This window comes from Podarcis cretensis (assembly GCF_951804945.1).
Source record: "Podarcis cretensis genome assembly, chromosome: 15".
NCBI classification, from domain to species: domain Eukaryota; kingdom Metazoa; phylum Chordata; class Lepidosauria; order Squamata; family Lacertidae; genus Podarcis; species Podarcis cretensis.
Genome location: NC_137185.1, coordinates 43,055,514 through 43,070,253, shown reverse-complemented (window position 1 = coordinate 43,070,253; position 14,740 = coordinate 43,055,514). Strand labels below are relative to the sequence as shown.

Genomic DNA, 14,740 nt, shown 5'->3' with positions numbered 1-14,740 from the left:
GAAAATACAGAAGCGACAAGCATATGAAGAACAGTCGTGTCTCCCCATAGAAAGCAATGGGAATCTAAATGGGGAGTTGTCTGTATTTTAAAACTGCCTATGAAATGTAGATTGTATCTGAAATTTGGTTGGTCCAGTGTATTGAAAGAGTGGTAGGATGCCTAGAAATGTCACGCCAACTGGGTGCAAAACTCCCAAGCAACAGACAGTGTTACAGACTAAGTCTCACATTGACATCCATCACAAGAGGACAATGAATGGGAGTTACAGCGGTGAATAAACTAGTGCCCATTAACTAAACAAATGTCATTCTAACAAATGAGTAATGAAATGGGGGGGGGGGGGCGGGGACAGAAAGGAAGGAATCCTTCTGCACTCTGATGTGTACAGTCCAGTGTGGTCAACCTGTGTCCCTCCAGTTGCTTAGACTCCCGCTCCCGCCAGCCTGCCTGGTCAGGGGTGACAGAGCAGCAACACCTGGAAGACCACAGATCCCCTTTGCTTTACACACCCCTTTGCTGAATCACCACCTTGATGCAAAGCTCATCTCTGCCACTAGACTTTTCTTTTTTTCTTCTATAATGAACTTACCTATATGGCAGTTGTACATCCAGACCCGGTGAAGTTCGTACTTGCACTTGCACTTCATGACGTTATTGGAATAATCGGACTCTGCCACTTCTTTGTTTGGGTTGACAATGATCTGGGAAGGACAGACAGAGGGATCTTAGGGCCATCTTATCTAAGACATAGATCCTGATCCAGAAGTGAGGGAATTTCTTTGTGCAATCAAGGTGCTTCAATTGTGTTTCTGATTCAGGAACTGGGGCTGCATGTATTCAAACTATCCTGTTTGCGGAGGTGTAGAATATGCAGTTCAATAGGTCTACTCAAAGTATGACTAATTTTGGAGACCACAGTTCTCTGCACTCTCTCACATCCTGTTTCTTTGTGTCTGAACTTTTTCATCTTTTTTGAGAACCTAACATCACATATTAACAGCATAAATGAATAAAAACAATCTATTTCCCTGAAATTATTTGCTACTCATTCTACACAATTTCAGACACAATTGCTCACCAATTGGGCAGGTTAAACCCAGGTAAATATTATTTATTTATACCCCACAGAGTTTTTAAAAAACTGGATTATTTTATTGTGGTTTCATTATCATTTCTCAAAGACCTTGTTACTTATAAAAATAAAAATCATAAGAACAGTCATGAAGGCAAGAGGAGTACAAAAACAATAAAATAATAATAAAAGCTTAAAACAAAATGAATAGCATAAAATGTGTTCCATGCTGCAATGCGAGGCTAATACTTACACCAAACATATCAAGTATTTATGAATAGATCTTGATATTTAATGTGACCACAGGCAGGATTTTAAAAACCTTTTCAAGTTGTCCTTTGCTTTCTATTTGCAATTAACTCTGAAAAAGTATCTTGGGAAATGCATATTATGGTTTTGTAGGTTGCCTAATGGTCAGTTCACAAGTTGCAAAATATCTATAGGATTCCTAAATCAGGGACAGGGAACTGGTGTGGCCCTCAAGCTGCTGCTGGACTCCAGCTCCTTGGCCCCAACCAGCCTGGCTAGTAGCCAAGAATGGCAAGCACTGTAGTCCAACAACATCTGCTGGTCCTAAGTCAGCCACCCTGTCCTAAAGCTGAAACACCGTTCTTAACTGGCCCCTTTTATATGGCATTTAAACATGCAGTACTCCTCGCCCGGAAGCTGTACGCCGGTTCCCTCGGCCAATAAAGCGAGATGAGCACCACAACCCTAGAACTGGTCACGACTGGACCTAATGGTCCCTTTACCTTTACTCCTCGCCACCACCTGCAACCTGAATGCTACTATCCACCTAAAAGGTTTACTGCCACTTGGTTTTGGTGATGGCATGAACTGGCTCTTAGCTACTCGGATAGCACTCCAGAATCTGAAGAATCCCAGCCTACCCGGAAGAAGTATTCTCCTGGCACAAGATCTGTAATGTCAATCCACTGGCAGTCAATGTCATGCCGGTACACATCCCAGCATCCAACCGTGATCCCTTGCTCCCCAAAATTGGCACATTCATATTGCTTCTGGAAACCTAAAGGGGGAAAGGAAGCACATGTGGAAAAAACGTCAGCAGCAGCATGGTGCCAAGAGGCCCTTTAGGAAGTCCTGGCTTCAGGTAAGTGTTTGGGCTGTAGAACTTGAAAGCCCAACCTTGTTGTGATGCCCCGGATGCTTAATTTACAGCCCCACCTCCCAGGTTAGTTGGCAACGGCTATTTTCTCTCCTTTCCCCAGTCTTGCCAGGGGCTGTTATGCCTCCCCTCCAGCTCTAGTGCTCTGATGAAAGTGTCAAGCAAGTGGTTCCAAGTGCGGATGTACAATCCATGTGCGCATCTCACGCATCTGTCCTTGAGCAGCATAGAGATGACTGGGGCACCAACCATGCTTAAAGCAGAGCTTTAGGGGCCTCTGGAGCAGAACTTCCCTTTCCACTGAGTCCCTGCCTCACCACACTTGTCCCAATTGTGAATGAATACTACAATCAATTTGCAACAGACCGAGGACCGCAACACAGCCAAGTTAAGACAGCCAAGAATTCACATCAGTTCACAAGCTGACACAAAAAATCCTCACACCTTTGCATATGTGTTCTCATGATATACAATTTTCCACAAGCAATTTCACCCTAACTATATGCATTTTCACACGTTATGTTCAGGAATGTTTGCTTTGGGGGCCAAACCTTTTATCAATATACACAGTTTTGTATGACTTGTAAACAGCTTTGAGGTGGTTCTCTCCCCCCCCCCCATCAAGCAAATTTTATGAAATAAATAATAAACTTTTTGTTGCTCCTGTAGACCTGCACTGTATCATTTGAAGAAGTGCAAATTTTGAAGGATTGTTACATTTCATTTTGTACGTATTCTGTTTTGAGAATCACGAATTCTTAAACGTGAATTGCACACATTTCTCCACCCATCTTTAGCAGACCCCCGGTAGAAATGAGAGCAGAATGGGTTATTTTGCATTGGAGTGTATTTCATAAGTATATTAGGAATGTATGTACCGTCTAGGCATTCACTGTCTTCCAAGCAGAAGCTGGCCTTGTGACCTTCCGCTACCTTTGTCCCATTGAGGTCCAGCAGATCATAATGTGTGAACACTTCCATGCTGTGGTAATGCCTGCATGAGTGAGATGAAAGCAAACAGTTTGATTAAGGACAGGTTCCATACTTCTACAGCAATGCTGCCCAGATTTATTGACAGCGCCGCCTGGGGTGTAGTTCCTCTTATTTTGGGGAGCAGCTTCACCCCTTGATCTCCCTGCCTCGTGGGCTGTAGACTAACACATATCAAAACGTCATATAGCATATGCAATGCTACAGCCAAAGCAAGTCAACACCTTTATTCACTGGGAGTAGGAAATGCTGTTTTCCAGTAGGATTGGTGATGTGGAACCAGAAGCATAGCTCTAATTCCCTAGAGGACATGTGATCCTTTCCTTAACCAAGTTATTAGCAGGCATTTTTCAGACAATGCTCACTGGCCAGATCAGAATGTACCCTAAATGTGGGAATTTTGTAACAAAAATTTAGCCTTATAACATTAGTATAGAAGCAGGAAATTAACACCATATGCAGCCATTTAATCTGGGAATTCATGTTACTCTGACCCAGACAACAGCACATTTGAGTCCATGTGCCATAGCTCATTGCACAAGAGTGTATTAACTTATGGTCTGTGTGTGTGGTTTGGGAGCTGCACAGTCAGGGGGAAAACAACGCTGTCCAGGGTTGTAAAGACTGCGGAGAGAATAACTGGGTGCACTCTTCCCACCTTGGATCAAATCTATGCTTCCAGGTGCCCTAAGAAAGCTGCAGAGATAGTGCAGGATAGTGTGCACCCCGAAAATGATCTCTTTCAGCTTCTGCCTTCTGGAAGAAGGTACAGGGTTATAAAGACTAAGACTAGCCGCCTGAGAAACAGTTTCTATCCAAATGCGATTTTGGTTTTAAACACAGTGTAAGGTAGTCTTTATGTGAGTATATTGTATTCAGTTATGGGGTATCAGAGTTTTTAGGGGCTAACCAGGCTGGGATAGCTGGGATAGCAGGCTTGTGGGTTTTTTAATGTCTGATGTAGATTTTTTTCAATTTTGTTGTTCTGTATGGGACAATGACAATAAAGATTACTGTATCCTATCAAGCTAAGCACATGCTTTAGGAACACAAGAAGAGCCTGCTGGATCAGGGCAGAGGTCCGCCTGTCCTCACAGGGGCCAAGCAGCTGCCTCTAGGAAGCCCAAAAGCAGGAAGCAAGCATGAGAGCAAGCTCTCCTGCTGCCGTTTCCAGCAACGGATCAGACGGATACAGTCTCTGACCATGGAGACAAAAACATAGCCGTGATGGCTAGTAACCACCATGAATTTGTCTAATCCAATGGGTGGTCATCGCTACCTGCTGGGGCTACAAATCTCATCATTTAATTCTGCCCTGTATAAAGAAGTAGTTTCTTTAGTCCATCCTGAATCTTCCAACATTCAGTTTCATCTGATGTCCCTGAGTCCTAGTATTATGGGAGAGGGAGGAAAACTCCTCAACTCACTTTCTCCATGCCAAGCATAAGTTGAGACTCGCCTTGTTTCTAAACCAAAATGCCCCAACTGCTGAAAGCTTTCCTCATAGGGGAAATTTCCACTCATTTTGTCCTCAAGGATTGGGAATATTCTAGCTGAGTGTATCGTAAGCCAAAGCACCTGAAGCAAAGAGGTCGAACTCTGCTCTGCTCAAGCTCAAAACTGGGCTGCTCAACCCATGTGGTAGTAAAACAGTTGACAAGCGTGTTAAGTTTCTTCACAAGAGTAAGCTGCAGTTATTCCAAATAACAAAATGCCAAAAAATACTCTGCACTCTGCTATGGGGCAGATTGTATTGTTAGAGGTCCACAGAACCTCACTAGAAGCACTCAGCATATCAGTTATATTTTTGCTGGGTGCTTTCAGAATATTTCTATTTTGGGCTGGGTTTCAATAACACACTGACAAATTAAAATTACATGATTAAAGTTGATTTGGCACTCTTATGCAACAAACCTCCCCCCCCCCCAACTTTCTGCAAAAAGGAAAGTGACAGGAAAAATGCACTGGGCAGTGTGAAACAACACTAGCTTGACGCAACATCATCTAACATCTGCATACGAACCATGTGGTCTTTGAGTGAAGAGGGGGAAAGGGGCACTGGCCCACCAGCCAACCCTCACCTGCCTGCCTTCTTACTGACAACCAGTTCAGGGTGCGGCTCTGCCTCTCAGCTTCCTTCTCTTTAGTCTCACGGCTGCCCCTGTAGAACTGAGCAGCAGGAGCAAGTTGCCTCTGTCTCCATCACTGCCTCTGCCTCCCACCCCAGGAGTGCCAATGAGCACCAGACAAAACTGGAGCTGTGAGCCCTCTCCAAAAAGCACAAACGTGAAACCCTTGACCAATTACTTGGCGGCTATCATGGACTTGGGCTTGAGACTATTAGCACCTACGGAGTTAGCTAGTTAGAAACCTGTGGAGAGGATGCTAAGGGAGAGCCATAGCGTCTCTCAAAGAGCCACTGTTCCCTGTTTTTTGCCTTCAAAGCACCTAGCACCAATATCCGCAAGTTAAGCCCTACACTCAGGCATTGCTTGAGTCTAGATGAACATTGAGATTTCCCCCATTTGGAAACCAAGCTCCACTAATGGACACATCACAGTTTAAGGGAAGGGAAGCCAAGCAATTGAAAAGTGGAGCTCGCTTGCTCTATTTCACTTGTAAAAATAAACCATGGCTTAATATTAAACAGCTGATATTCAGTATCAGGTAGCAGCACCTAGTACACCCATCGTGTTTATTCTATTTAAATATGTTGACATAAGGGGAGGGGGGCATAAAGGGAGATTTTAATTGCCCTGGAATCACTGCCAGATGTTCTTGGGTTTCCTTTTACCTGCCTGTTAAGTAGCCCTCCCTGCCTCCCTGGTTTTGTATCCTGGACAAAAATGCTCAGGAACAGGCTGAGATGGTGTCAGGGAGAGGAAGAAAAATTTGAGATGTCCAAACTATTTACACTGAGGTTGGATGCTCAAAGTATTTCCAGTGCAAAAAAGAAAAAGAAATAAAAAGCTTTAAACCTCAGGTCTGACTCCGTTGCTAAAATATGTCTGCTCATTCAGATAGTTGTTTATATTATGGTGTTTACAGACTGGAAATACTGAAGAGGAATTGAGTCTGTATTCCTTAGTGCAAACAGAGACTGGCTTAAACACATGGATGGGCTACAGCTGCCTCACTTAACTCGAGCTTGTTTGGAAATGCCAGAGAGTCAGCGTGCTGAGGTGGGACTCCTCTTTCTTTTTCTTTTTCTTTTTCTGGTGGGCTCTGGGATTAAGCAGAAAGAGGCCTGTAGAACTCTTGACCCACCCAGGTAGACATGGCCCAACAGCCATCAGAGGCCGATAATTGTTGTGTGTTTGCAGCTGACTGAGTGCTGCAAAAATGGGGAGGATGAGGTCTCTCAAGGAGGTGGTGGGCCCCATAATGCTTGCTGAATTTGGTCTGGTGAATCACAAGTTATTCAGACCTGTGCTAGATGGGAAATGGGGCCCCTCCTGAAATGATGAATGCCTGCATAATTCAAGAAACTCACCCCGTCAGCCCAAAGATTACTGCCAGCACAACAGGACTCCCTCCCCCCTTTCACGCATGCCCAGCACTCCCCAGAACGGCTTCAGAGGGATGGAGGAATCCCTACTTAGGGGTTGGACAGGGAAAAGGGGGGAGTCCAATTGTATTAACAGTAATCTTTGTGTTTATGGGACCCCAATTTAGTGCTACATTAGATACAACATTACCAGTTGTATCCAACTAAAATCTATGAACCTAAGTTCTATTAACTTCTATTAACTAAGTGTCTATTAACTTCAATGGATCTACTCTGAGTAGGACTAGCACTGGCTACAACCCTACATATCTTTGCTGATGAATATGGAGTAGTGTAATATACTAGGTAAGGGAGTATAAACTGGGAATATTAACTTTGTGAGAGTCACCTCAACAGATTGCTAAAGGGTTATTGTATCGTTTTAAGGCACAAGTGCAGTGGCTGATTTGGTGCTCCAGAGATAGGGGCTGCTTCCGTGTGGGGTTTGAAGCTCAGTCAAGGCTGCTCACACATACAAGTTTCCCACAGTATCCAGAGAAAGCCACTTGCATCAAAATGCTGCCCTGCATTACTTTCCCACTTTATTCAGATTTACTGTTTCTGCAGAAAATCCTGCACATAAAAACAAACAAAAGTGTTGATTTTGGATTAAATGGGCAAAAAATATGAGGTGGCTTTTTGAGAAGGATGATGTTGTGTGGAAGGTGCAGCCAACCTACATGCCTGAGCAGCAGTGAGTCCACAATGAACTTTTCCTGTGGAAGCCTCCCTGCCGAAGGCACAGCTTCCCATTGCAGCAAGAGGAGAGTATTAGCTCCGTCTACACTCATGCAAGTGCTGAGCCTGCTTTGAACTTATTGGATGAAAGACTGGGATTCAAAACATATATTATTATTTTTTTAGACTGTACATCACGCTTTGAAACAAATGAATGAATATCTGTGAAGAAGACTTGCTTTTTCTCCCTGGTTTGCTTTTTAGGCATATTTAGAGTGGGGATAATGAGCCAGTGGGGACAAGGATCACAGAACTGGATCCCAGAGCACTAGGTTCAAATACCCACTAAACCACACAGCACATTGTGCTAACCTAACTCTAGCCTTGGGCCAGCTGTTGTCTCTCAGCCTAACCTACCTCACAGAGTTCTTGTAAGGATCAGCTGGGTGGTGTCTGTTCTATCCAGTGCCAGCAGTGGCACATGACACCTCAGGCACACACCAGGGTTCCCAACAAGGCCCATTTTGCCAACACCTGTCCTGCAATGGGCCCTCCCACTTGCCCATGTCCACAGGTTCAGGTTTATCAAGCAAGCACCACCAGTGAGCGTTTTGTTTTGGAAGCCACCATTTTGACGTTCCTAAGATGCACTAGAACAATGCTATGCCAGGGCATTGTGGGAACATCAAAATGGCCCCAAAACAGATTTTGCAGTGATGGTGCTGCTCCGTGGGTGGTAGTTCACTGGAAGACACTTCCCTAGAGCAGCCTTGGGAAATCCCTGTGACCAGAGTGACTGCTTCCTCCATGCCACTCCTGGCCTATGTCATTTCAGGGGATGTAGAGGATGCCTCAATTACCTAATTAGGCCTAGTGGGGCCTAAAAACATATACAGAAGAGATACTGAACCTAGCTCACTTGCTGCTGGCAGATGTGGACATTGAACCTGAACACTGAGTTCACAACCAGCGTTTTATCCACAGGGCTGCCCTACATTTCACATGGATCTTAATCTGCCTTTTATCAAATTTGCTGAGGCCAGAACTCTGACCACCCCAAGTTTTTTTCTACTGGGTAAATCTGCAACGGTGCTGGTGAACAGCAAAGTCTTGCCTGTGACAGTCGTGCCAAATCCAGGAATGGCGTCCACTTTTGGGGCGGAAGTCAGCCTGTCCGTTGTTGTGGATCTGGGATGAGAAACGCAGGAGCCTCCTATAGCCAGTGGAAATGGAGGTGTTGACAGCTGAGGAGGCCAGACAGTTCTCTTCCAGCGCACACTGCAGCATGAACATGGGACGGTCTTCCAGGTATGATGTGTATTCCACTTCCTTGGCATTGAGGACGAGGTCAGCTGCAGCTGGAGGCCAGAAAGGAAAGGGGAGTCTTAGCCCTGACACACAGACTCTTCAGGCCAAATATGATGCCAGCACCCTCCATGTTGCATTAGCTGTGTTTCTCCGTACCGCACAGCTATGTTTTCCTATATATCACTATGCTTCTTACATCCATGGGCTTAGTGAGGTGGTCAAAAATGTTGCGTGCAGAGCATTGAAGAGTTCTGGATTCTTTTTTGTTAAAGCACAACATCAGATCATTTCTTTTTTTAAAAAAAGTTAAAAGCTTCATTTAAAAAATCCCATGTTTCTCTAACAACAACAAAACCCCCAAGATCTCTTTATAACTCCATACACAGAGTTCTTGGGCAGCTTACAATTGTATGGTCTACTTGAGATCTGCAAAGCCCTAAGGGGAGGCCTCTATGGGACTACCTTGTAAGCTTTAAAGTGGAAGACCTATTAGAGAACACAACCAATCACCAGAAAGACAAGCAAAACTACATACTACTCAAACACCATTTAATTATATCACAGTAAGAAAGAGACAAAACCACCAGGGATTATAGAGGAAAGTGAATCCCTTTTATGCCCCCCCCCCCTTTGCTGGACCTATTTGTCTTCAGTTTGGCAGACACAATTTACTCTGGAGGAGCTCCTGTGCCTAGAAATTCCATCCATTTTGGCCAAGAGGAAAAAGTTGTGGATTTTTAGATCCCTTATAGTAGTGAATGGGGGAAGAGACACCTTCCCTTTATGCAGAGATGCTTGGAACTCAAAATAATAATAATTTGAAGCAGAGAGAGCCCTGAGTGACTCAGAAACAGAGCTTTAAAACAGAGTTTTAAAAATTCACCAATACAAGGCAAATCTCATTTATAATGGCAGCTGTCACAAAACAACAAAACAAAGGCGAAAGATTTATACGATCTGAGGAGAAGCCTTTGACAATATTTCTTGGAAATTTATGAAGGGAAATCTGGAAGGGATGGGAGTGGGACGGGGTTTTGGAAATGGGATTGATGCAATCTACTCAGAACAAAAGGCTAAACTGATAGTCAACAATGTGATTTCAGAAGAGTTCAAAATTGAAAAAGGAACACGACAAGGCTGTCCTATTTCCCCATTGTTATTTATTTCGGTCCTGGAGGTGCTCTTGAACATGATCAGAGGGGACCGGCTGGTGGAAGGTATTCAGGTCGGGGTGAAGCAATATAAACTTAAAGCGTTTGCAGATGACCTAGTTTTGACCCTACAGGAGCCAGAATCTAGTACGAAAAAAGTATTACAACTGATTCAAGAGTTTGGTCGGGTAGCGGGATTTAAGTTAAACAAGCAGAAAACTAAGGTATTGGGGAAAAATTTGACAGTTACAGAGTCAGAACGGTTTCAGAAAGAGACAGAGCTAAACGTGGTTAAAAAAGTAAAATACCTAGGGGTAAATATAACAGCAAAAAATCTGAGTCTATTTAAAGATAACTATGAGAAATGCTGGGCAGAAATTAAGAGAGATTTAGAAAGTTGGACAAGATTGAAACTGTCCTTGTTAGGTCGAATTGCTGCTGTAAAGATGAATGTACTGCCTAAAATGCTTTTTTTGTTTCAAACATTACAGATTGTGGGCAAAACAGAGTGTTTCCGGAAGTGGCAGAGAGATATTTCCAAATTTGTCTGGCAGGGCAAAAAGCCCAGAATTAAGCTTAAGATATTAACTGATGCGAAAGAAAGAGGGGGCTTTGCCCTGCCAGACTTAAGGCTGTATTATGAATCAGCAGCTTTCTGCTGGTTGAAAGATTGGCTGCTTCTCGAGGACACTGATGTATTAGATTTGGAGGGTTTTGACAATGCGTTTGGTTGGCATGCATATTTATGGTATGACAAGGTTAAGATTAATAAGAATTTTAAGAACCATATTGTCAGAAAAGCAGTGTTCAACGTCTGGACAAAATACAAAGACTTATTGGAAAATAAAACCCCAAGGTGGCTTTCACCATTGGAAGCTAAGGCCCGGAAAAGACTCAATATGGAGGCCAAATGGCCGAAGTATTGGGAAATATTAGAAAAAGATGGAGATAACTGGAAATTGCAGAGTCAGGAGAAAATGAAAGACAAAGTGCGAGATTGGTTACACTATGCTCAGATCAAAGAAGTTTTTAAACTTGATAAAAAGTTAGGATTCCAGGTGGAAAAATCGAAGTTAGAAACGGAACTGTTAGAGCCTAAGACTAAGATACTTTCAAGAATGTATAACTTGCTGTTAAAATGGAACACACAAGATGAAACGGTTAAATCGGCTATGATAAAGTGGGCACAGGACATTGGGTATAATATTATGTTTGAGGACTGGGAAAAGTTATGGACCACTGGGTTGAATTTTACTGCATGTAATGCTTTGAAAGAAAATGTAATGAAAATGATATATAGATGGTACATGACCCCAGTCAAACTTGCAAAAATATACCACTTGTCTGATAATAAGTGTTGGAAATGTAAGGAAAATGAAGGAACGTTCTTTCACCTTTGGTGGACTTGCCCCAAAGTGAAGGCTTTCTGGGAAATGATATATAATGAGCTGAAAAAGGTATTTAAGTATACCTTCCTTAAGAAACCAGAGGCCTTCCTTTTGGGTATTGTTGGCCAAGGGGTGCTAAAGAAGGATCGAACATTTTTTATGTATGCAACAACAGCAGCAAGGATACTCGTTGCCAAGCATTGGAAAACTCAAGATCTACCCACACTGGAAGAATGGCAGATGCAACTGATAGACTATATGGAACTGGCCGAGATGACGGGCAGAATCCGAGACCTGGGAGAGGAGACGGTGGAAGAAGACTGGAAAAAATTTAAGATTTATTTGCAAAAATATTGTAAACTGTATGAATGTTAAGCAGGATGCTTGATCATAAACAATTTGGCACCATCGAAACAGACGAAGTGAATTATGAAGATAAGTTAAATTCATGAAAAAATCAAATTTTTAGATAACTATTAGGCTAAGTTTAAATGTTTTAAAGAGTAAAATGAATATATCTAAAATTTAAGATATAACATTGGAAAATTAGATTGTAAGGTGGGGACAAGGTGATAAATTGCTGGTTTAATTTTTATAAATTCAGAACGCAGGAGCGGGAGATGTGAGGAAGTCCAAAGAGGACAAGAAAATATGTTATAAAATGTGATATTTCTGTATGTTTTGTTTTGTGTGTTGTAACTAAAAAACCCTTAATAAATATTATATATATAAAAAACAACAACAAAACAAAACAAAAATCCAGGGCAAAAAATATAAATGGGAGGTTTGTCTTTCTGGTACCTAGAAAAGGAAGTTTCACAACTCACTTTCTGTGCAGGAAACGCCAGCTGCAAAGCGCCCACCTCCTCTGGGGCAGAATACATGGGTATCGTGGCGGCAGTGTGACAGGGCCATCTCTGTCCCAGAACATTTTGTCCCACTCATGAGAACATCACTGGTGCTCGTTTCTCCATACCAGTACCAGGTTTCCTAGCAGAAAACATAGCAATGGAAGCAGAATTTAATGCTAGAACAAAAAGAGCAATGTATGCTTTACAATAAATAATAATAATTGCAAGTTCATGGAAACATGAGATTTGTCATTTCTGAGGCTCCCAAGACCCAGCAGCCTACTTTGCATGGAACACTTGAAAATGCTGACGGCTTCAGACAATTTCTCGTTTTTCTTTTTGAAGATTAAGAGGCTCCCCATCAAGGATTCTGAAAGGCCTGGAGCTTGCAGCAACAAAATCATTAAACTGTGTGTTCTGCTGATGCTAATGTACAGCATCACACCTGTGCTTTTACTAACTAAAAGAGAGAGAAAATAAGGCACTGGTCCCTACTCCCCATAGGAAGAGTGGCTTCAATATCCAACCTTATCAGTGCAAATGAAACTGGGGCTGCCTGGCCCCACTCCTCGTGCCACAACACCTCCACATGATGCTGTTCTCAGCAAAATGGCACCCCACACACCCAGGCCCACTTCATCCACATTTACTGTTTCTGTTGGGTTTTACTTCTGTTTTACTTATCTGAATTAAATGGGAAAGCAAAAAGTGATGACATTTTGATGCTGCACAAAACTTGCGGACACGATTAGCACCGAATACACAATCAATGGCAGAGTGGAAGCGCCCTCACAGGTGTCCGTAAGGAGCCCTTCAAGAACTCTCTCCCACAGGAGGCAGTGATGGCCAGCAGAGGATCAAGCAAACACACGGAGGATGAGCTACCAATGGCTACTAGCTATGATGGCTACTGTCACTGTCAGAGGCAGAAGATGCTGGGCATCGCAGGTGGACAGAGTGCTGCTGCACTCAGGTTCCACTGGCAGGCTTTTCACAGGCATCTGGTCAGCTACTGTGTAAGCAGGATGATGGGCTAGATGGGCCTTTGTATTAAGAAAATTTAAAAAACTTTCTTGTAAGTACCCCTTGCTAATCAGTGTATGAGTCCCTCCCTACTAATCTAAATTGAGTTTGTTTTTTCTAAAAAGTCTGTGAATCACCTGTTGCATTAATCTGCCTTATAACTTCACACAGGCAGTGTCAGGACTCAGCTACATTAGTAAAAAAACCCCACAGCATTTTGAATGCATTATAAACATGCAGCACCAGATGGCGCAGTAGAGCACAAAACCTTTCTATGTGATTTTACATAGTGTTTTTATTCTTTTGTTCTAACAATTTAATTTGTGACTTTTCTCCTGTGCGTAGATTCACCCGCAGTCTGAATATATTTGTGGGTTTTGTAGCTATTGCTTTGTTCCTATTGCTTACTGCTATTATTTACTGCATTTCTTGAATGCAAAGTGCTACACCTGTTGCATCTACAACACCCTTATAAGAGTCCACTATGATCACCACCACGTCTCAGCTGAGGCCGAGATAAAGCACATGACTTCCCCTAGTGCATTCCAGGAACTATAGCTTACTCTTCACAGAGCTACAATTGCTAGCACCGTTAACAAACTACAATTCCCAGGATTCTTTGGGGGAAGTCATAGTGTATATGCAGTCCCATAAAGTTTTGAAATTAAGGCTCCGCAGCTCACAGCTGTGAAAGTTACAGAGCTGTACTCTTTCCTCTTACAATTTCTAAGTACAGTGGTACCTCAGGTTAAGAACTTAATTTGATCCAGGGGTCTGTACGTAACCTGAAACTGTTCTTAACCTGAAGCACCACTTTAGCTAATGGGGCCTCCTGCTGCCGCCCCGCCTCTGGAGCATGATTTCTGTTCTCATCCTGAAGCAAAGTTCTTAACCTGAAGCACTATTTCTGGGTTAGCAGAGTCTGTAACCTGAATAATAATAATAATAATAATAATAATAATAATAATAATAATTTATTATTTATACCCCACCCATACCACTCTGGGCGGCTTCCCAAAAAATATTAAAATGCTGTAATACATCAAACATTAAAAGCTTCCCTAAACAGGGCTGCCTTCAGATGTATGTAACCTGAAGTGTATGTAACCCAAGGTACCACTGTAAACTCAATGCACGCTGTCATTGTCCTGGCTTAGTAGGGGGAACAACACAGCAAAATGCTGTGTCAGTCATCACACATTCTTTACCCAAACATTATTGGGGGGGGGGGAATCTGCTACCATTCATTGTCTCTTGCAACCCCTAATTAAGCTCTCAAGGTTTTTTTGCTACTATCTGCTACTTGGATCCAGGAAGCATCTATTTAGCAGCTGGATTCCAGACAGCTGACGTTTGCCCACAAAGAATTAACTGAATTATGAACAAATTAAAATGCCACCTCCTTGAACTCACTGAGTAATGGAGACCTGGCACATGTTCTGGAAAAGAGGCAACAGCTCAGTAAACAGCAAATCAAGCGGCTTGTCGTGCCTTTTTCTCCCATTGAGCTAACCAGGACCCAAGCACAGCAGAGGGGCTGATGTGCGAATGGCTTTTTCCTCAAGTAGCTGCCCTGCCCAAAAGTACAGGACTGAACACTACTG

The 14,740-nt window shown here is 42.9% G+C and overlaps 1 protein-coding gene across 1 annotated transcript in view; it reads right to left on the bottom strand.

Annotated features, from left to right (window-relative positions):
- The window catches only part of LOXL2 (lysyl oxidase like 2), an 81,427-nt gene that overhangs the window by 581 nt on the left and 66,106 nt on the right, over positions 1-14,740 (bottom strand). The window contains exons 9-13 of the mRNA XM_079955020.1: positions 12,090-12,252; positions 8,530-8,773; positions 3,079-3,194; positions 1,965-2,101; positions 592-703 (exon numbers count right to left, since the gene is read on the bottom strand). Coding sequence (XP_079811146.1) covers positions 592-703; positions 1,965-2,101; positions 3,079-3,194; positions 8,530-8,773; positions 12,090-12,252 — 772 coding nt within the window. The remainder of the gene's footprint in view (positions 1-591; positions 704-1,964; positions 2,102-3,078; positions 3,195-8,529; positions 8,774-12,089; positions 12,253-14,740) is intronic.